Source organism: Loxodonta africana, chromosome 1, assembly GCF_030014295.1.
Source record: "Loxodonta africana isolate mLoxAfr1 chromosome 1, mLoxAfr1.hap2, whole genome shotgun sequence".
NCBI lineage: Eukaryota > Metazoa > Chordata > Mammalia > Proboscidea > Elephantidae > Loxodonta > Loxodonta africana.
In genome coordinates, this window is record NC_087342.1 from 15,991,948 (window position 1) to 16,015,860 (window position 23,913).

The 23,913-nt window shown below is 43.5% G+C and overlaps 1 protein-coding gene across 1 annotated transcript; it reads right to left on the reverse strand.

The window, feature by feature from the left end:
• Positions 1-6,650: 6,650 nt before the first annotated feature.
• MUC13 (mucin 13, cell surface associated) lies at positions 6,651-22,937 on the reverse strand. Its single transcript, XM_064279853.1, has 8 exons — positions 22,710-22,937; positions 17,314-17,350; positions 15,905-16,027; positions 15,433-15,562; positions 14,362-14,399; positions 11,352-11,436; positions 8,231-8,433; positions 6,651-6,670 (listed from the first exon to the last, which is right to left on the reverse strand). Exons 1-8 carry the CDS (start codon positions 22,935-22,937, stop codon positions 6,651-6,653), a joined length of 864 nt encoding a protein of 287 aa, XP_064135923.1.
• Positions 22,938-23,913: the final 976 nt, after the last annotated feature.

A 23,913-nucleotide genomic window follows, 5' to 3' on the forward strand; every position in this document is an offset into this window, starting at 1 on the left:
CATAGGGTTTCCAAGGAGTGGCTGGCGGATTCCAGCTGCCAACTTTCATTAGCTGCTGAGCTCTTAAGCACTGCACCTGTTATGTCCTAATCTGGACCTTTCTTATTACTTTGCCCTAATTCTACTGATTTGTTTCCATATCCCAAGATATTCTTTGCTCTGGGATGCTACTTCATCGAAACAGGGCCTTCATGCTTTTGTTCCATGCATTTTGTTGAAGACCTTCTACATGCCAGAGAAATAAGACTGCAGGCTGTTCCTCAGGAAACTCAGGTGCAAAGAGGCTGATGAAGGTGATGCAGAGGAAGGGTTGGCATTCAGTGTCCATCCAGGGGGGAATTCGTTTTTGGCTTAGACCCCATCTGGAGGTTATTGTTTCCACCAAAAAAAGTTTCAAAGGTTTTTCCCATAACCAAGCAAGGGCAGGACACCAGAGCTGGCCAGAGAGTGGAGAGTATTCAGTTAGAAAAGTTGAGAACCCCAAAACAAAGAGGGAAGCCATCCCTGGAGTAATAAGTCATAAGCAGCAGTCGATCTCCAGATGACTTTCAATGAATTTCTTTAATGGAGAGAATACATCATGAAATTTGAACAACTGCGTAAGTGCAGACAGAATTGTTCACTTTTGGTAATTCAGTCCCATTAACCTGTGAGCACCAAGAAGATGAAACCTGTGTTTCATGCCCCACTCTATTTGCACATGGCACCAAAACGGAAAAAACCAAACCCATTGTCGTCTAGTTGATTCTGACACATGGCACCAGGTCTAGTTAATACAGGACACCTTCAGTTTCAATATTATGTCTCCTTGTCCCTACTGACCAGTGGAATGTCCTACGTATGTTAGTATTTTGGCATTAAATGACAGAGAGGTAGGCTCTGGAGCCAGACTGCCGGGGTTCAAATCCTGGCTGTGCCACTTACCAGCTGCTTACTGCGATTTACAAAGTTACTGGGGTTCTTACATGACTTTGGGCAAGTTACTTGCTTCTGTTTCCCCAGCTGTTGGACAGGAATAATAGTACCTACTTCGTAATTGTCAGTTGAATTCAAGAGGTTAATATATGTGAAGCACCGAGGAAAGCGTCTGGCATATAGTAAACCCACTGCCGTCAAGCAGATTCCAAATCATAGCAACCCTATAGTAAGTGCTCCAAAATACACTTACTACTGCTGTTGTTTTCCAAGCTAGCTCTGGAAGCAGCAGACAATTCCTTTATTGGACCCACATGTCATGGTTGTGGGCTCAGAAAATATGATACCAGGACTTCAGGAATTAGGAGGCCTTTGATGGTCTATCACAAACATCTGTCTTTGGATAAAACAACCCACATTTCACAGCTCTCAGGTTGAGGAGAGGACCCCCAACCTCATTCTCTAAACTTGCTTTTGCACCGTGGGTTGTCAATTAATGGAAAAACCAAAATTCTAAGAAAACACTCCCGGAAAACCCACCCTGACCTTGCTCACCTCATAAAAGCTGACGAAAGACAGACGCCTCCCACCTGTGGCATTTTGGTTTTTTATCTTACTTAGCTGAAGAATTTTTCAGTGAAAATGGATTTATCTCCTTTTTAAATTTTGGGGGAAAAATCAGCATTAAATAAAACATTGATTATGTGAAAAATTGTACCAATTTTATGCACCATTAGTATGACATTAAAATAAGTTCAATTCTTAAGATTATGTGTGATAAGACCAATAAAGGGGACAATGTATGCTCTCCAATGAGTCAGTAAAAATGATGAAAATATCTCAATCAGAGTGACCTGAATAATATTCATTTTTCCCTGGCACGGGAGGAGAGGGGTGGTATTAAGAGACTAAGAAAAATCAAGGAGAAATTATTTAGAATTGGTGCATTAAAAGTTAATGGTTTGAAACAAGCCTTTTAAAAGAGCAGCGCCACTGAAGGAGGGTTTTCTGTAAGTCACAGGAGACAGCGCCACCTACTGGCTCTGGAATTTGCCCAGCAGCTAAGAAGGGGCAAGAGGGCGACGGTTCGGGGTAAAACTGCGCTGAGAGGTTTAACAATCCCAGATCACTTTGGTGCTGCTGCCACCTGGATGCCTGATTACCTTCTTCATAGGAAACTTGAAGCTTTTTGTGCATAATGAATTCTTGGTTTCCAGAGTCCAGGGGGGAAGGAATGGAAAACGATGTAACCTAGGGCTCCTCTGAGGAGCCCTGGTGATGCTAATGGTTAACCGAAGGTCAGCAGTCCAGCCCACCAACTGCTCCACGGGAGAAAAGACCAGGCAATCTGCTCCTGTAAAGATTACAGCCTTGGAAGTCCTATGGGGCAGTATTACTGTGTCCTATAGGGTCGATAGGAGTCAAAATTGACTTGATGGCCTCCAATAACAACAACAGGGCCACTCTGCTGCTTAACAGAAGGTTGGAGGTTTGAGTCCACCCAGAGGACCCTTGGAAGAAAGGCCTGGCAATCTGCTTCTGAAAAATCAGCCATGGAAAACCCTATGGAGCATGGTTCTACTCTGACACACATGGAGTCACCATCAGTCGGAATGAACTCAAAGGCAATTGGTAACTTATGAAGAGTTCTTTAAGCCAGGGAGTGTCATGATCAGATTTGCATTGTAGAAAGGCCACTCTGACAGCCCTCCAAGGCTGCGGGACACTCAGAAAACTTTTGTAAAAGTCCCAGTGAGCAGTGGCTCTAACAATGAACAAAGACATCCATGAATTGAAGGCCATATTATATAAGAATCAAAAGCAACTTTGAATGCAAAGGCCGTTTCCATAAATGTTGTACATATGCATGGTCATAGCATTTTAAGAATTCAAACAATAGCAAAGACAACATCTGAAGAATGGAAGAAACTTGGGTTTGTGAAGCCTAGAGTTTGTTGGCTGAAGACCTTTGAGAAGCAATAGAAGCTGGCATGTTCTAGTTCAGAGGGGCACGTGGGAGGTGAGGCTCTTTAGAAACAAGTGTCAAGTAGCCTACTGCTAACATTGAACCCAGAATCATCTTCAAATGTAAAGGAGGTAACACACAGGTCAGAATTAAAGTCTGATGACTAGTTACAGTGCTCAGCCAATTTTTAGTCGTGCCTGAATTAACTCTGCTGTTGTTAAGGGATTGGTTAATGACTGATGTCTTTACTGTGGACTTTAATATACACATAAGTGTATGTGTCGTTTATTCCACTCACTGTCTAGCCTTGAGAACACAAGAGCAAACACAAGTGAGGATGCTTACAGTGGCAATATGACAGTATGAACTAGTGGAAAGAAAAACCTACTCGAACTGGACTAACAGGAAAGTCAAAGTCTTCAGGTACGGTTTGATCAGGGATCCAGCTCCATTTCTCTATAGTTCTCTCAGATATTTCCTCCTCTATGCTTCAACTTTGTCCTCAGCAAAATTGAAGCAGTTCAAGGCCTCACATCATCAAGACCACTCTACAGAAGAAGGAAGAGACTTTCTCTCCTACCAAAGCTTGGGTTTTATCCTAATTACATCCACTTATGCCATGTGCTCACTCTTACAGCCACCACTGTGGCAAGGAAGGCATGGAATTCGACTGATTGGCTTGGTCTAGTGGTGAGATCAGTCCCACCTATGCTTGGATGCTTCATGATGGGGGAGAAGGGGGATGTATGTGGGGGAAGGAGCCAAAAATATCTATCACACTTAAAAAAAAACAAATACCCTTGAGTAAACAGCCCCTAATGAGGACCAAGCCCGTTGCCTTCCAGTCAATTCAATTCCGATTCATAGCGACCCTATAGGACAGAGTAGAACTGCCCCATTGAGTTTCCAAGGAGCACCTGGTGGATTCAAACTGCAGACCTTTTGGTTAGCAGCCGTAGCACTTAAACACTACGCCGCCAGGTTTCCCCTAATAAGGACAGCAGATGTTAATAAGCCCAGTCTGCCACGTGTCGATGCTTGGCCATTTCAATTGAGACTCGTTGCTGAGTGTATCACCAAAAGTCCCAAACACAAGAAAGGACGTGATCTACCAAAGACACTTTACTGTGTTACCTTTCACAGTTAACAGTCAAAAATGAATAATAACTTCATCTAAAGTACAATTAATTTTTTAATTTTTATTTTTTAAAGTACAATTAAAAAAAAGAATGAATAACAACAACAAATAAAAATAAACTTACAATCAGATCAGACATTAGACATAAACAAGGACACAACTAACATTACAGAAAGCCTGGGCTGGGTGCCACTGCCTCCCTTTTAGGTTGGGCATGTGTTGGAGATGACAGCTAAGTCTCTGTCACCAGGGATGGCTGAGGCCAAGGTGAGGTGCCTGGAGTCTGCATTCGGGAGCTGGACATCTGGGCTCCTGAGCACAAGCTCCCTGTCTTACCTTCAGCCAACCAGAATGCCTGCAATTTCAAAATGACCTAGTGCTCTCGCTCAGCACCCCTTTTCCTCAGTTCCAAGTCTTGGATGGGACGTGCATTAGAAGAAGTGTCCATTTGCTGATGTGGCTGCAGAATCCAGGGAAGAGTGTGTATCCCAGGTACCTTCTCTCTTGTTCATTCTCCAAGCCCCAGTTTCCCTCCACCTCTGTTCCTCCTACTCCTGGTCATGGGTCTTCCTCTGTCCCTCCCACCTCCTGGCAATTCCAAAATTCCAGAATGACTCTATGGTGGACATTTCTAGTCCAAGCCTTCTAATTAACATCCAGAAGTTCCTGGATTCTCCCTCACTTCTCCTAAAAAAAGCTAAGAGACATGTCTCTTTTCTGTCTTCTTCGTGTAAGGCCAGGTCACAAGCCTCTAACAATTCAGTGAATGAAAACCAAAACCAAACCCATTGCTGTCGAGTCAATTCCGACTCATAGCAGCCCTATAGGACAGAGTAGGACTGCTCCATAGAGTTTCCAAGGAGCGCCTGGCAGATTTGAACTGCTGACCTTTAGGTTAGCAGCCGTAGCACTTAACCACTATGCCACCAAGGTTTCCTCAATGAATGAAAGTTACCTGAAATTCCTACATACTTTAACTTGTCAGAGAGTGAAGCTGAGAACCTTAGAAGATGAAATCTCTTCCAGTCCCCTGGGACCTTCACAGCGGAGGTTTAAGAATTTCCCAGGAGGATTTGGTCACTGTATGCATCAAGAGCACAATTCTCTCAGGAGTGAGCAATGCTGGAGAGCTTTCTTTTAGAAAGAACTGTCAAAGCCTCACTAGGAAAACAAAAACTAACCATTGTCTTAGAAGTTGGTACAGATTCGAGAAAATCGACTATCTTAACAAGTACTAATAGCATCACTGTGCACTTAATTACATAGGAACTTAGTTAGCAAACAAGATCTACTCCTTGTAAATATTCACAATTTCCATTCAGAGAGACTGGAAGATGTTGAATGGAAGAAAAGTACCAGAGCCCAGTTCTTCATCCAGGTCTTCACAGGTGCTCACTTCTCTGTCAGTCTTTGTAAATACTCAAAATAATGGCTTGTACATTGGGTTGGAGGCCATGGATGGTCCCAAATTTTTACCAGCCTAGACAAAAGAGAGAGATGAGTCTTAGAAAAGACACATATGAGAAGCTTTAGATCCATAAAGCATTAACATTATTTGAATACTATTATTCAAATTAGATCCAGCCATTGTGTATTTACACATATTAGCTTATTTGATCTTTATCCTGTGAGGCAGGCTTTGTCTTATTCATTTCTTAGATGAGAAATCACATACTCAGAAAAGTCAAATAACTTGTCCAAGATCACACAGCCCATGACAGAAAGGGGCGTGGATTTGAACCCAGGTCTGAGGCTAAATCCCAAGACTATTCTATTGAAGGGATTCTCTTGAGCAGCTAGACTTTATAGTTTGTGAAGTAAGCACCCCACTAATGAGGAGGAAAGGAGGTTCTTAATGAGCTTGACCTTGAAGCTTCACCTTAGGCGGGGCCGGTAGTCCTGCCCACAGGACACCCATTCTAGGCTGTTGCTGACTGGACCGTGTACCTGACCCAGCACGGTGCCTTTTGTGCAAGTCATCCCTTTTACACACATGAAACATTTAGTCTTCCACTGCTAAAAGAATGTTTATGCCCAAAATAAGCCATAGAAACCAAACCAAACCCATTGCTGTCATCGAGTTGACTCTGACTCATAGTGACCCTATAGGACGGAATAGAATTGGCCCCACAGAGTTTCTAAGGCTGTAAATCTTTAGGGAAGCTGACTGCCACATCTTCCTCCCTCAGAGCAGCTGGTGGGTTCAGACTGCTGACCTTTCAGTTCGCCGTACAGCGCTTTAACTGTTCTGCCACCAGGGTTCCTTAAAATAAACCATGGGATCTCAAAATAAAAATAAGCCAGGCTTTTCCAGAATGTTCCAAGCGCTGAGGAACCATTAAGAACCTAAAAGGTGAGTACGGGCTCCATTAAAAAAAACATCTATATGAGACCAAAAGGTCAACAATGACTCTAAAAAGATGCGGGGTGGGGCAGGGAAACTAAAGTATTGAAAACCGAACAACCAGAACTCAATTAACGAAAATGTTGACACATTGTGAAAAATGTAACTAATATCACTGAACAACTTGTGTAGAAATTGTCAAAAATGGGAACCAAATTTGCTGTGCAAACCTTCACTGAAAACACAATAAGATATTATTTAAAAAAAAAGAGAGAGAGACTCTCAGGTCAGTGCTGCTCACAAGGGTCTGCAGAAGCAAAAGGCTTACTCAGCAGAGCCGGGACCCTCTGCCTCCCTTTCTCAGCCTCCCGCTACCACCGTCCTAAGCCCCTCCCTCCTCCCTTATCCTCTTTATTTTTCTAGTTTACTGGGCTTGCCCTAAGAAACCCCACCTTCTCTCCCTTTCTCCCCTACTCTTCCTTAATTTTATTTTTTTCATTTCTCCCCTGGCCTCTCTTCTTTCCTCATCTCTTTTCTGGTCCACTTTCTCCTCATCCTTCACCATCATTCCTTCATCCCATTTCAGTCCTTTTGTCACTCCTCCTCCCTCGCATTCTTCATATACTGGCCTCTTATGGACTTCCTCCTCACAACATTTCATTCAGATCACACTCAGTAATGCCAGCCATGATAACCCAATAAAAATCTAAAGAGTAAAAGCTATTCTCCTTGAAAGTCCATCTAAGAGAGATAAATATCACCAGCCTAGCTTGTCTTATCACTTTAGAATTGAGGTCGAGGTGGAGGAAAAGACAGATTTGCTTTTAGACAGCCCAGCCTCAGCTGGAAACCATGTTTATGTCCTTTTTCTGGCCTGACCTAGGAACTTGGACCGTAAATAGCCTGAGTAGTACCATCTCTATAGAAGTTTATAATTTTAAGGAACCTTAACCAGTTGCCAAGTCCACTCAGACTCATGGGGTTCTGTGTGTGTCAAAACAGAACTGTTTTTCCATAGAGTTTTCAACGGCTGATTTTTTTTCAGAAGGAGATTGCCAGGTCCTTCATCTGAGGCACTTCAGAACCTCCGATCTTTTGATTAGCAGCCGAACGTCTTAACTATTTGGACCACTCAGGGACTCCTAAAGGGGCCTTAAAGACATCTAAATTAAACCTTTTCTTTTATTGATGAGAAAATCAAAGCCTAGAGAAATTAATTGGCATGTTAGGGACCAAGATAAGAAAAGAAAAGAAAAAAAAACCCAAAATATTTGACAATAGCTCTTTGCTCTAGGCTGCTGACCGAGAGGTCAGCGGTTTGAACTCGCCAGCAGGTCCATGGGAGAAGGTGCAGTAGTCTGTTTCCACAAAGATTAAAAAAAAAAAAAAAAAACCAAAACCATTGCCCTGGAGTTGATTCCAACTCATAACAACCCTATAGGACAGAGAGTAGAACTGCCCCCATAGGGTTTCCAAGGAGCAGCTGGTGGATTCAAACTGCCGACTTTTTGGTTAGCAGCCTGAGCTCTTAACCACTGCGCCCCCATGCCCCTCACCACCCCACACCCCATAAAGATTACACCTTTGGACACCCTGTGGGGCAGTTCTCCTCTGTCCTATAGGGTCCCTATGAGTCAGAATAGGCTTTCTATTTCATTACAGATACCAGAGCCTGAGCTGACAACAACTGGTTTATTTATTTACAATAGCAGGGAGTTTCCTCCTTGATCTTTCTCTTTTGATAAAATAAGCAAACAAACAGAACCTCCCTGCAGGGCACCCAGGGCTTGGTGAAGATACCTCAGCCCAGTCCCTTCCCTGCCCTGGGGCATTTCACTCTGAAAAGCCAGAAACAAAGCCCACTGACTCGACCAAAGGGCAAGGGGGAGCATACCTCTCTGGTTTACATAGGGATTTTGGGGCTGATCTCTGGAGGGTGCTATCTTGATTTTAGGGAAGATGTGCCCATCTGCTCCAGAGTTGGTGAAGCCTGTCTCCTGCAGCTTCAGACTTGAAAAGCTGTCCTCAATCAAGTTCTGTTCTTCAATATTCTTCGGTTTGTTCCTCGATCTGAAATTCGTAACATGAGTTAGGGTCTGACAGGGGCAGAGAGTGCCTTGAAGTAAATGTTTCATGTTTCAAATTTGTTTTTAATTTTGAAATCATTTAAAATGCACCTGTAAGTTACAGAAATATTATACAGGGCTCCCATATACCCATCACCCAGATTCCCCAGCTGTTGACATTTCTGAACCATTGGAGAGTAAGTTGCAGACCTGATGCCCCTTTACCTGTAACACATCATTCAATGTGTATTGCCTAAGTTTAGGGACAGTCTCCTCATAAGCACAGCCTAACCATCAAAATCAAGACATTAACACGGACCCAACATTACTGTCTAATTCCACTGGCCCCATTCAAATTTTGCCAATAATGTTAATATTCTCAACTGTGTTTTTGAATTACTTATGGAAGTAATAATAGAAGTCAAGGAGAAAAAAAAGATTCGTGAAACAATTCTTCATTCAAGCAAAGTCAATGTCTACAGAAGCACCTCAATGGGCAAAATGAGTTCAAGTTCTAAAGGTCTTGAAAAAAGAAATAGGAGTTTCCCATGTTCTGCTGTGACAACTTAAGGATCTCAAGTCCAAGCCTTCAAAGCCAAAGGGAAGTAATTCATGCAGGTGAAGAAGGAATCTACCCCCAAATAACCTTGATCATTCAAGACCCTTCCTTCCTTCCTGGCACACAGGCCATGCCCCTATAGTGCCCTGGACTGTGGGATAGGCTTCTATGGTGCTCATGGAAGCACTTCCAGGATGATGGTCACCATCTGTCACACTGAGAGCATCATAAAGGAAGACCCACTCACCCCATGACTTTGATGGCCAGCCCAGCCTACAACAGAGGTCTTGCCCTTTGACAACACCCCTGTCCAAGGTGGCTGAGGAGAGGCTTCCCCTCCTTTTGAAATGGACAAAAAGAAAAGTATAATTCTGGGTGGGTTTCCAAGAACCATGAACCTGTAACTAGGCTAAGAGCAAACCTGGTTCTGAAGGAGGGCTGAGAAACATGGCTGCCACAGGGTCACAAGGTTCTAAGGATGTCCCATGATGACCTTGAGGCCCAAGATGGCTCACCAATCCTCTTAAGAAAGGAGGAGACAGCCTTGCTTCAGAGTCAAGATGCTCTGGCTTTCTCCCTGGAGAAGGAAAATCAGAGAAGGTATGGGTGCTTGTATTTCTGGTTCCCAGCTTTGCTTCCTCTGAGAAGAGTGAATATCAAAATAGAAAAGAAGAAGAAACACAATACTTAAAGAGTTTAAAATACGTTTATCCTCTTACATTATAGTATAAAAAGACCTATGTGGCCCAAATATAAGATACGAACTAGATGTTAAAACAAGGTAGCTGGTTTTTATCAAAGTAGATACCCACAGAGGTAAGATCTTCTTGGCGCATTCACAGTGGAAGAGGGATAATAGCATTCTCTCTCAAATTTAGCATATCTAAATATTGAGTGGAGTCCCTGGGTTATGCTAACTGAAAGGCTGGTGGCAAGTCCACCAGAGGTGCCTTGGAAGAAAGGCCTGGCAGTCTACTTCTGAAAAACCAGCCACTGAAAACCTTATGGAGCACAGTCTTACTCTCATCTACATAGGGTCACCGTGAGTCAGAATCAACTTGACGGCACCTGGTAGTGTTAAGTATTGAATAAATATTATTTATAAATAATAAATTATAAATAAATATTGGGTAAATGAATGGACACTATTCCCCCTCCCTCAAGAGAAGTGATCTTAAGGCACAAAGCTAAGAAATGGTCATGTAGAGATGATATTTCTACTTTTTTTTAAAGCTAGGAGGCTTAGTTGGGGTTGATTTTAGACCATTTGTAGTGGGATCCTGAGCAAAATGAATGACTTGATGAAAATAACATTTGACAACATAAAACCAAAAAAACTCAGTGCAGTGGAGTCGATTCCGACTCATAATGACCTTGTAGGACAGAGTAGAGCTGCCCCATAGGGTTTCCAAGGCTGTAAATCTTTACAGAAGCAGACTGCCATATCTTTCTCCCCAGGAGCAGCTGGTGGAATTGAACTGCCAACCTTTCGGTTAGCAGCCAAGCACATAACCACTGTATCACCAATGAAAGTGGAGTTAAATACTGTTAACAAAGAGTTTTTTATGCCAGAAGAAAATGGTTGCTATGTCATACAGTGTTAAGCAAAAAGAAACAAATCTCAACAAAATATAAAAACCCATTACTGTTGAGTGGATTGTGACTCATAGTGACCCTATAGGACAGAGTAGAACTGCCCCATAGAGTTTCCAAGGAGCATCTGGTGGATTCAAACTGCCAGCCTTTTGGTTAGCAGCCATAGCTCTTAATCACTGTGTCACCAGGGTTTCCAAGAAAACACAAACGATACAAAATCAAGTATATAATATCATTAAAAAAAATAGAAAAAAGCCCAGAGGGAGTTATGCCAAAATAGTAGTAGTAGTTGCATTATGATGTTGGGATTTGTGGGAGATTTTTTTTTTTATTCTGTAACTCTTTACACATTTCTCTGTTTTCTAGATTTTCTTCAGTGATTATGTCTTGCTTACATAATCAGAAGAAAATTAAGAAAAAGGAAATGACATTAGAGATCAAATGAATCAAACCCACTTCAGTCGAGTCATTCCGATTCATAGCGACTCTATAGGACAGAGCAGAATGCCCTACAGTGTTCCCAAGGCTGTAATCTTTAGGGAAGCAGACTGCCACATCTTTCTTCTGTGGAGCAGCTGGTGGGTTCGACCTGCTAACCTTTTGATAAACAGCAGAGCACTTTAACCACTGTGCCACCAGGGCTCCTGGCATTAGAGAGACCTCCCCTTATTTCCCTTATCTTTTGTAGGAAAGGCAGGTATGTTTGGAAACCAGAGTGCAATGCTGATAGTGCTGTGACCCAGGAAAGGGACACTTTCATTTCCTACCTTGATAAGACAACCAGCGCAATCACCATGCTGAGAATGAGGATGCCAGCAACGGAGCCCACGATGGTGAGGATCAGCTGAAATTCTGCAAGGGAAGAGAAGGGTAGAAATGGCCCCCAGTAAGCAGACCCCCAGCTGCCTACTGCACAGGCATGTGTGTGTATTCTCTGTGACTCTTGGCTGTGAGGAGCAGCAGGGTCTGGCCTCCACCTCCTCCTCCAGGGCCAGGCTGGTAGGTGGCTTATCTCTTTTCACTGTGTCCTCCAGAACTCAATCAGGAGAGACAGCCTTGCCAGGTAAAAGAAGACCCCCTTTGTCATTCAGTGACCCATAAACACAAAGGAAGCTGAAGGTGGTAGGGTCTTCCTGGCCTTCTGAGGGGGTGGGATCTCAATCGAGGTCCACTCTTCCCTCTTCTGCCTTTGCCCACCAACCGTACCTCACCTTACTGAGCTAGTGAAAGTATGTTGAAATTAAACTAGTTACTAATATAGTTCCAACACTAGTTACCATTGAGTTGATTCTGACTCATAGTAAACCCACATGTTTTAGAATAGAACTTACACTCAATAGGGTTTTCATGGCTTTGACCTTTTGGAAGTAGATTGCCAGGCCTTTCTTCCAAGGCACCTCTGGGTGGATTAGAACCACCAACCTTTCAGTTAGTTGCCTAGCCCTTAGCCATTTGTGCCACCCAGGACTGCCATGGTACTAATATGAACCTGTTGCCATCGAGTCGATTCTGACTCATAGCGACAGTGTAGAACTGCCCCATAGAGTATCCAAGGAGCGGCTGGTGGATTTGAACTGCCCACCTTTTGGTTAGGAGGCAAACACTTAACCACTGGGCCACAAGGGCTCCTGTGAATAATATAGGAGCCAGGTAATGGCTTAGTGGAAATGATGAAGGGGGAGTCTGAAAGCTCTTTCCCATCTATTCTTCTTCAATAAGATCTGCTCTGTCCAGTGCTATTGAGCACTTGAAATGTGCCTAGGAGTATAACATGCACACCAGATTTCAAAGACTTAGTATAAGAACAGCGTAAAATATCTCATCAATAATTTTTCTATTGATTACATGTTGGAATGGTAATATTTTGGATATATTGGGTTAAATAAAAAAATAAAATAAATTTTACTTACTTCTTTTTACTTATTTTAGTTTACTTAAGAATTTTTGGAAACCCTGGTGGTGTAGTGGTTAAATGCTACGGCTGCTAACCAAAAAGTCAGCAGTTTGAATCTATTAGGAGCCCCTTGGATACTCTATGGGGCAGTTCTACTCTGTCCTATAGCGTTGCCATGAGTCGGAATCAACTCAGTGGGAATGGGTAAGAATTTTTAAGTTTAAAATTAAATACATAGCTCATGTCATATTTGTATTGGACAGCACTGCTCTGTTGATATCGTGTGCCATCAAGTTGATTCTGACTCAAAGTGACCCCATAGGACTGAGTCGAACTGCTCCATAGGGTCTCCTAGGCTGACATCTTTACAGGAGCAGATCATGAGATCTGCCTCTCATGCAGCAGTGTGTTAGAACCACTGGCCTTTCAGTTAGCAGCTGAGTGCTTAACCATTGTGCCACCAAGGCTCCTTAGCACTGCTCTACCCGTTGCCATGGAGTTGATTCCAACTCATAGTAACCCTATAGGACACAGTAGAGCTGCCCCATAGAGTTTCCAAGGCTGGTGCTTTCAGACCCCTCTAATTGTCTTTTTCTGTTATGTGATAGCCACATATTCCACATCCAACTTGGATTCATGGGGGCCATAAATTACTAGGAAGGCGCCCTGGTGGCTCAGTCGTTAAGCACTACGCTACTAACTGAAAGGTCAGCAACTCAAACCCAAAAGCCTCTCCAGGGGGGAAGATGTGGTAGTCTGCCTCCAATAAATACTGAAGCCTTGGAAACCCTATGGAGTAGTTCTACTCTGTCCTATAGGGTCTCTATAGTCAGAATCAACTCAACAGCAATGCTTTTTTTTTTTTTTTTCAATAGGCCACCAATAAGGAGCCCTGGTGGCACAGTGTTTAAGCCCTCAGTTGCTAGCCAAAAAAGGTCGGTGGTTAGAACCCACCCAACAGCTCTGTGGCAGAAAAGACCTGGTGATCTGCTCTTGTAAAGAGGACAGCTTAGGAAACCCCATGGGGCAGGCCTACCCTGTCATGTAGGGTTGCTATGAGTCATAATTGACTTGACTCGATGGTACACAACAACGACATAGTCTGCGAAAGACCTCTAGGGTCATCTGGTCCAAACCTCTCATTTTATAGGTGTGGAAAGCAGAGGACCAGGAGGAAGAAATGACTTAGCAAATTCATCCTTGCAACAAAATACAGTAGAAACTGAGAGCGTTTCTCATCACTGCCTTTGTGGCTGGCTGGAAGGCCAGCAGGATGCTCTTCCCTTCATCTGGGATCACTGATTTTTAGTTCATTAGGTAAAAATTGAAATATAAAGTTAGCATCGCTCCATTCTGGTGGGGATGGGGCTTGGTGGGGAGGGGAGAGAACAGAGTAACTGAGTTTGCAATAACATATTCCACACCAATCCATAGCTCTGAGACAAAGGGAAGGTTTGAGAATTTAAATGTCTATGTTTCTAGTTCTGCTTTCCTATAGCCATCAACATTTTTGGAATGTACTGGTCTTTTTTTTTTTTCCCTAGGACCAGAAAATATATATTTAACCTGATATAGGAAATGAATGTAATGTTAGAAGACATCAGGGGATGTTGTTCTCTGGTCTGGGACAAGAACAGAGTCACCAGCCCACCCCATGGGCTGAGTTCTGCTATTTCCTACATCAGAGATACTGCTGCCCATGACCTGGGCTGGGCTGGACCAGGGCAGGTATGGAATGGCATGACCCAGAAGACAAACTACAGGCAGATTTTCTCTGTCTTTATGAAGGGAGTCAGAGATTTTGGGGGACCGGGCAAAATTTCGACTATGGTTAATATCTGTTTCTCAGATATTTAAATATCAAAGCAAGATTTTATACTCACGATCTTTACAGTCAACTCCACTGTAGCCGAATGGACACCTAAAATACAGTAAGTGATAGGAAACCATGTGAAAGGGCCTCTGCGGGACAGCAGGTCAGAGCTCCCACCCCACCCGATCTCCATTTCTTCCTTCCTTTCGTTCATTCAGGGTCCCTGGGTGTCACAAGTAGTTTGCAATTAGCTGCTAACCTAAATATCGGTGTTTCGGACCCACCCAGCCGCTCCCCTGGAGAAAGGCCAGGTGATCTGTTTCTGCAAAGATTACAGCCAAGAAAACCCTATGGAGCAGTTCTGCTCTGTAACACATGGGGTCACCGTGAGCCAGAATCACTAGTCAGCAATGGGTTTTCCTTCCTTTGCCCTCCCTTGCTCCTTCTCTTTCTCTGTTTTTGTTGTTAGTTGAACCGATTCCGACTCATGGCGACCCCATGTGTGCAGAGTAGAACTGCCCCATAGGGTTTTCAAGGCTGCGACCTTTCAGAAGTAGGTTCCCATGGCTGTCTTCTGAGGAGCCTCTGGGTGGGTTGGAACCACCGACCTTTCCGCTAGTAGTTGAGCACTTGACCATTTGTGCCCCTTGTTTTCCTAATGCTCCCTTTGTTCCAGGCGTACACCTTTCATGGGACTCTAGAAAGATGAGGGAGGTGTACAATCCTAGGTGGTCTCATCTGTCACTGACTGAGCTCCAGGAAGATACTCTGCAATTGGCAAAGCTGATCCCAAGAGGCATGGAGCATGGTAGGACACCTCAGACTGTGAGGCCACATGGCTCTGTCCCTTACTTCCTGCCACATGAGCTTAGGCATGTTATTTAAGCTCTCTGAGCCTCAGTTTCTTCACTTGAAAATGGGGAAATAATATAGTCCTGGTGGTATTGTTATTGTGTGCTAGGTACTAACTAGTGAGGTTCCTAGCACATAGAGGAAGCATAAAAACTACGATGATGATGATGGTGCCCTTTACCTATCAACTTATGGCAGTTTACCAACTCCTCACTCTAATTCATATGTAAGCTGCAAGACCCATCCTTTTTACTACGGCAAAAAAAAAAAAAAAAGTGATTTCCCTTACATTTCACAGGTCCCCTCTTTGTCCTGGTAGCCTGGCAGGCACACACACTCAGGGACCCCTCCATCGTCCTTCTGTAAGCATTGCTTGTGGTTCTTTTCATTGCAGTTGTCGGGACAGTTGGAAGCCAAAGCTTCAAAACAAAAGTGATTTCTGGGTAATTTTCAGAAACAACCTTTTCAACCTCCAGGTGACATGTCATAAAATGCAATTATTCTCACATGGTCTTTTCTAGGTAAAATGAGGACGTATGAAAGTGCTCATGGGCTGCTCACGGGACATGTCCCCTGCGAAGCTGCCATGGGCTGCCTCACCAGCCCTTAGCTAAGGCCCCTGTCCAGGTACAAATATCTAACACCCACATTCACATTGCCCAGGTTTTGAATTTCACGTGGAAACTTGAGGAGTAAAGCAAATGCAAAATGAAAGAGAGCAGGGGCTGTAAAGGGCCTTAAGAAGCAGGTAGAAAGCTTACCCAGACAGAAAGGGACCTGTAGGTTAGGTCTTTCCAGGTCATCTTTGCATTCACATTGTAAACCATCGCTGCAGTCGTCTCCAGCATTCTTTTTACAACCACGGTACTCACACAGATCTTGCTCTAAGTGGGAGGCACAAAAAAAAAAAAAAAAAAAAAGTGGGAGGCACAAGTAATTAAAAAATACATTTAGCAAGACGGATGGACAGATTAATCTGTAAAGCACCTCGATCCATCGCTGTTATAATTTGCCTTTAGTAACGTTTTGGGATTTACCCAATGAAAATCTGGGATTCTGACATTCAGCTCCCCAATCCTCCCTTCCACGGCTGTTTCCTTATGTTTTTCAAACTAAATTAATCCAATCAGTGCAAAGCAGTTATGTGCAAGTTCAAGATCTGCACTAGATTTTACAAGGAACGTCAAACCAAAGAAACCAAACCCATTGCCATCAAGTTGATTCCGACTTGTAGCAACCCTATAGGACAGAGTAGAACTGCCCCACAGGGTTTCCAAAGAGCAGCTGGTGGATTTGAACTGCTGACATTTTGGTTAGCAGTCGAGGTCCTAACTGTGTCACCAGGGCTCTGCAAGAGGCATAGTAACCCATACAAGCTTTGGGCCCCAACTTTGTAGAGTAACCCATTTGAACCCAGAGAGAGCCCCACAAAACAATTCCTAATGCAGCACCAGGCTGTGTGGTCCAAACTTTTAAGTACAATGGGAATTTTTTTCAGTCTCTTCTGAAGGAAGAGTTGAATGAACATTGCTAAGGGAGGACAGAAGCCCAAGGAGGAGGGCACAGTGCAGGGGAGCCCCCATCTACTCCGACAGAATTGTATGTGTTCCATCCCAGAGCACAGTGCTGATCTCCGTGAAACCACGAAGAGGAAAGAAAGCTATAAACGAGCAGGATTGGCTTATGTTTGCAAAAACAGAAATACGTTTTTATAAACTAGGTCAGGGAGGTTACAATTGTTAAAAAGCAAAAGAGGGGCAAAAAGAGGGATGGGAGAGTCAGGAAGGGGATTAATAGAGTGGTCAGCAGAGACCCAGGGAGATGGAGATTTCGAGAAGGGAAGGATACTGGTGTCAAATGCTACAGAAAAGTCAAATAAATTGCATCTCAACAACTGGTTGATGGTCCCATCAATGGTAACCCTCTGGATTTGGCAACCAGGGCTGAGAACTAGTTGCATGAAGCCTCCACCAGGGCTGGTCCTAGCAGGCACTTCTGAGGAACTCCTGATGGCTGCTGTGGTGCCAACTTATTCATGCCTTCCTGTACCCATACCCTTTGGAAGGGGTAGTCCACACGTGCTTGGTCACGTGGATTGCTTCAGCCATTAGGGCAGTAGTAAACGTGACATAAGCACAGACTTGAGAAACACTTGTGCATTGAAACTTACCCTTTTGCTGCTCTTGAAACTCTTCAGGACTACCCTCCTGGAGGATGAGAGACCATGTGGAGTGGAAACGAACCATGCTGCTGAGTCATCTTTGATCACTCAGCCCCCAGTCAACCCAGCAGCTAATAGTAGATGCTTAAATGAGCTCACGAGAGACCACCCACGCTGGGCCCAAAGCAGTAGAACAGCCCAGCTGAGCCCAGCCCAAATTCTGACCTACAGAATTATGAGGTTGCAGTAAATAAGTGGTTCTTTTAAGTCATTAAGTTTTGAGGAGGTTTGTAACACAGCAAACGCCAATTGTTACAGCTGCTCTGTGGGCTGCCTTGCATGTCAGCCTCAAGGGAAACAGTATAGGCAAAACTCTCCATAATCACTTGGAAAGCTATAACTAGGTGTTAAGCCCTCTTTTTTTTTTTCTCCTTCCTTCATTTTTCCCTGTCCAGGGACTGTTTCTCTGGTCGTTTACACTGTCCAAGAAGAGGAACGAAGTGGCAAGTTTGATAATTTGGGAGATGGTGGGAAAGAAGGCTTAGAAGCCAAGTGAGAGAAGAAAGAGAGGAAGAAAGGACTGGTTCTAAGGAAATCTGGAGATATCTGTGGAAGCAATGACACAGTTCTTCTTTCCCCACCTCATGTGTTTACAAAACAAAACAGGTCTTTAGGCAAACTTTGAATAAAATTATGTCATGCTTACTAGAATAATTTTCAATGCCACTTGCACCATCTCCAAGTGCCTTCGTAATTATTTCAGACACACTAGTCTCATCATATTTTGTAGTTTGTACAAAAATGTTTACTACCAAAACATTAACAGCCTCATTAGCACGTATCCCGGATCTCGCTGAAGAAGATGTGCTGAAAAGGAAACGAATAGCCATCACTTGATGAACTGAATCAAAGGGTCAACAAATAGGTCTTCTCACCTCCCAGGCCCTCAAATCTCCTAGTCCTAGTCCTGATCCACTGCCCTCTCTCCATAATCGGGGTCTAAGCATGGAGGACCAGAATTGCAATAAGATGGAAATTTATAGGCCCTGAGACCTCTATTCAATGTGCTTGCAGAGGAAACCTATGGCTAAAACAATGTCCTGTTGGAGATTCCTTAGGAAAATTGTGCATAATCATTTTTCGGATCCAGGAGCTTGGAGCTAACCAGAAGTAGAGCAAGTAACACCTGAAATTGTTGAGTGATCACATTTCCTAGAACAGAAGGAGTATGACTCTTGCTGAGCTGTTAAATCTCAGACTTGTAGTCTGAGAGAGACAGAGGGGCATGTGTCCCCTGCTGTGCATGGAGAAAGCAGTAACCAGCCACACGGAGACTGCGTCATTCCCAGAAAGGACCAGGAAATCAGCAGGCAGCTTCAGGGCGGTACAGGATTGGGCCAGGGCACACGTGACTGAGGGGAGAACTGAAACAAAGAGGGGTGGGGCTGTGGGAATATGGGCTGATAATAAATATCGAGGGCCTACTACAAACCAGATATTGTCATAGTCTGTCTGTCTGCCACTCTCTCTGTCGTCTCTGTCTCTCTCTCATCAACAGTAGAGATTGGAGTCCTAAGAACAGCTGTGCCAAGTTCTAATTCTCTCATTTTCCAGAGGGGATCAAGTGATAGAACCACTGAGACAGAGAGAGAGAGACAAAATGACTTTAAAAAACTTCTTCCTTACCTTGTGGGTGTGTTTTTAAGACTCACGATACATTTTACCTGTCCAAATTTTTTCTATGCTCCATTTTGACTTTTGAATAAGTACAGATGCTTGAAAAAAGAGCCAACCTATTTAAGACATCTTTGAAGCCATGTTGGGTCCTTAGAACAATCAAGAAAATCCAAAACATGGAACCAAATTCCACTTTTAGGACGAATCACTTCAAAAGTGGGTTCAAACTTTTTTTTTTTAATTTTCTACCAGAATTCATTCATGATAAGATTGGGGGGATGGGAGTGGAATGCATGGGATAGAGAGACAGGGGTACTTTATACACGTTATTCTCCATAGGTTGAAAACGACCAGAAGTCTAAGGCATACTTCTGCACTGGGGCTAAATGCCATCTGTAATTCATTAATTCAAAGGACCTACTAGTTTACAACCCAATTCAGGAGACAAGGCATTATAGCCATGAAACAGTTAAATAATGGAGCCACTGTACACTTAAGAGACAAAAAAAAAATGTAGACCACATGATGAGAGCACTAGAGTTAATGGACCTGAGGTCTAGACTGAAGTTTGACACCAGCTATCTTTCATGACCCTAGACTAGCCACAGCTTCTCTGAGCCTTAGTTTCCTCCTCTGTTCAAAGAGAGGTATGGGAGTGAGAAATTCTAAGGACGTTTCCAATTCCAACATTCACGCAGTAGGTAAAGGGCTTGGGGATTCAGAGGAGAGAGACAACATTGTGAGTTGGACCCTAAGAAATGACTTCTTGAGTGAGACCCAGGTCCACTTGTCCTGCAACGGCCCCCAAGAGGTGGAAGTAGTTCCCCCCACCAAGACATTGAGCTCACAGGTAAAGGTCTGCTTCCAAACACCCCTGGTTCCCTTTCACTAACTCCTTAAGGATGAAAGGAGTGCCATAGTTTCAGGGAGCTCCCCCAGATGACCCTGTGGACCCACAACCTGTTTGGGAAATAGAAACTAATACATGTTGAAATCCACTGTGTGCCCGCCACAGTACAAAGGGCATCTTTCAAACGTGATCTCATTTGCCCCTCACAAGTTTCTAGGGGAGTAGTGGGTCAGATGATCCCAGTCATACAGATGAGGTAACAAGGTTCAGGAAAGTTAAAACACCTGCCCCATCATGCAATAAGCAAAGCCAGGGTTCCAACACAGACCTGCTTGACTCCGACACACCTCACTATTGCTGTTATTATCATCATCTTCTATTCATTAACTCCCTGTTGTCCACTAAATCAAACCTAATGCCCTGAAAACCACTCACAGCTCTCCCTCAGCTTTTTTCTGTGTATCTCCACCTTTAGTTAGAAAAGCACACATCTGCCTCCAAAATACCCCGTCAGTCCGTGGCAAACTTACCTTACTTTATTAATTACAGTCTGCCCATAATCAGACTTAGCCAGGGAATTTCCAAATGCATCTTGAAACTGTGAAGGAGAAGAACATACTTAATAATAAGGACAAAGAACATAACACGAAAGCGATAGTGTGGTTCGGTTTTAACATAAATATATTTCTAAACTCATTTATATAAATATGCATGGTTCATAACAAAATTATCCATTCTGGTTGTCACACACTCTGACACCTTTCAGTAATCTTTGCTGTGAAATAGTTAAGATTCTGATATCGGTCAGCATTATCTGAAAAAAAAGATGGAAAGCCTAAAACATTCAGTCAGATAAAACATTATACTCTTAAAAATAAGACAATAAACTTATTAAATTTGTCTCTTCAAAGTCATGGCTAAGTTTTGCATGTCATTAGACTTACCTATATATGTGCTTCTTGCATTCATCAATTTACCCAAGAAACATGCAGTTGCATATCTTGCCCAGAGCGTTATGCTAGGGGTCCTGGAGATTGTAAAGCTAGGCAGACCCAGCCCTGTCATCAGGTGGGGGACCACACCATGGAGTTTGGAGAGGTAAGTGTCATAGAAAGATACAATCTCTCACGGAAACTCTAAGGAATTCTCTTCCGGTTGCAGAGAACCAGAGAGGACTTCATAAAAAAGATGGGCCTTAAAGCATTTCAACAGGTAGGGCTGGGACAGGGGGTGGGAGAAGGAACGGCACACTCTACCATTAGAGGCAGTATGGCCCAGAAGGGAGCAGACTGGACTGGGACAAGCACAGGGATTTGTTGTGGCCAAAGTCAAACTTCTCCATTTGCTAGCTTCCGCATAATTTAATTTCTTTGAGCCTCACTTTTCTCATTGGAAAATGTAGATAGCAGTCATTCCCACCATGTAAGGCTATAATGTGTATGAAATGAGATAGAATACGCAGGCTTATGAGCTGTAAGGGGCTCCGTCACGGGTGGTCATTACAAGATTTTGGTTGGGCTCCAAGAACAAACAACTCCAGGTAGTTGTAGGGGAATGGGACTTCTGGAGGGGCAGGGAGGAGGAGGCCCCATCTAGAATACAAATTCTTTGAAGCCAAGAACAGGGTTTTCTCTTTCTTTTGACACAATGTCCTCCTCTCCCCATAGCACCTACCATATGGCAATACTCAACAAGGCGGTTGATTAGTGAATGAATAGATGCGAACGACATCATCATGATCTTGGACGGGTTCTTCCCCTCACTGGGCCTCAGTTTTATCAGGTTAGAGTGTTGAACCAGATCAGTGCAACCTCTTCATAACCTAGGACCCTTTTATTCTTTTTCTCCTCCTGGGGATCTCACATTTTAAAAAATCAATCTATGGTATTGAAAGGTGTCGTTAAATTATTTCTCTTTAATTCTTGTCACATTCGTACATCTGATGCTCTAGTTAGTCTGGGCAGCCTTATATCCATGGTAAGTCCGAATCACTTTCTAATAATATTTTAAACAGTAGGAATCATTGGTATTTCTGTAAATCATTAGTGGGATTCCACTTAGGAATGAGTTTGCTGGGTGATCTCAAAGATCCTTCCAGCTTCCCTACTGATCATTGCCCATTTAATCTTATTAATCCCAAAGAAGATATTAAGAAATTAGCATCTGGTTTAGAAAAGCATTTCCATTCCCCTCCCCCCCTTCCAGGCCACTCTTTGAGGGTGTTGGCACAGACATCTCTAAATCTGAAGGGCTTCTAGGTTAGACAGGAAGATAGGACCTACCCAAATGGGCCTTCCAGCTCTATCGCACAACAGAGCCAGCAGGTGAGGAGAAAGAGAACGAGCCCAGGGGTCAGGCAGGTCTGAATTCAGGCCCTGCCCTCCTCACTTATCAGCTGGGGGACCTTTAGCTAATTACTCAACTTTACTGATCCTCAATTGCTTCATCTGTAAGATGGGCACAATAGCAATATCTCCCTCACAGGGCTGTTTTGATAATTAGAATTATTATGTGTAAAATGCCAGGCAGAATACCCAATAAATGGCAGCACCAGGGCAACTTCAAATCCCTGCGTGGGCTGTCCATTTGGATCTGGCTGAACAGAAACGGACTTGAGCAAATTTCTCAGGGCCTTTCAGAAGCTGGTTCTGCCGTGGTCACAATGTCTGTTAAGAGGACCCTGAAGGAAATAAATTGTCTCTATTTTCCTATCTCTACTTCAGGGATTTCAAGGGGTCTAGTCTATTGTTTTTGGATTAAAAACCCTCCAAAATGCTCCTCTGGGGACCGAGAAACCCTGACTGACAGCTCGTCCCTAAGCTGGTCTGTGAAGACCAGAGAACGAGGCCTGTAGCTGGAAGGCTTTGGTGGGACTCACCCAAAGCAAGTTTGGGTAGTGGCCACCATGGGCAGCACTGGAGACAGTCCAGGGGTTCCCTGGAAGTAGAAACATGTTGATGTTGCCTTCTTCAATGTACTGAATATCATCCAAGCTGGCAAAGTTGGATGTAGGTCCAGGGTAAGAGGATGAGTCTTTGCCAGCTGGCCCATTGTGTGGCACAGCAAAGGGAAAGGAGAAGCCCTGGGACACACAAGCCACCGCCATGCAGTCACAAGCCCCCGCTCTCTTTGTCAAATTTGTAAAACCACTTCCATCATCATCTTTTAAGGTTTACCTGTTCCAGTCAACAAAACTCTTCAGTAATGATATAATTCTAAATTGAAAGACATCACCATAGACTAAGACCTATGTTTTTAAAGTGTTTCTCCACCTAGGGTCCCAAGACATATGTACAGGTTAACATTTTTTTCCCTTTTCAAACTAAACTTTGAGAAACATTGGCTGCCTGGTCTCTGTAAAGCTCTTCCACATCCAACCCCTGTGGTTCCAGAAGGGAGACATCCATCCCTTTTATGCTGACATCATTCTCCTTCATCATAATTCAAATGAAATGAAGCTGGGGTTGTTCTTTTCAACATTTTTGACAATGAAAACAAAGTAACAGGCCTTAATTCACCTGGAGTTCCTATTTTAAACCAAAACCAAACCCGTCGCCCTTGAGTGGATTCCGACTCATAGTGACTCTGTAGGACAGAGTAGAACTATCCTATAGGGTTTCCAAGAGCTGGCTGGTGGATCCGAACTGCCAGCCTTTTGGTTAGCAGCCAGGCTCTTAACCACTTGGCCACCAGGGCTCCATTTTCTATTTTAGGTGTTTAAAAAAAAGGACAGCCTGGTATGGGAACTTATGCAAATTCAATGTAAAAAGGAAAGAGCAACATCTTTAGATTTTTTTCTCTGCAATCTGTAGAAATAATTCATTTTAAAATATCATTATACAGAGAAACCTGTGAAAGCCAAAACTCGAGGGGCCTGCCTTGTTTTTCCAGGTCTTGCTAGTTTTCCACCTCTGACAGTGTGTAGTCTTAACCGCTTTTCTCTCTCTCTCTATTAGTGGAAAATATTCTCGTTTTCCTTCTCTGACAGTTTTCTGCCTTACACAAGTTCCACCTTTTTCGGGTTTTACCTATTTATCTCTCCATTTAAAGAAGTCTTTAATAGCTTAAGGAGCCCTGGTGGG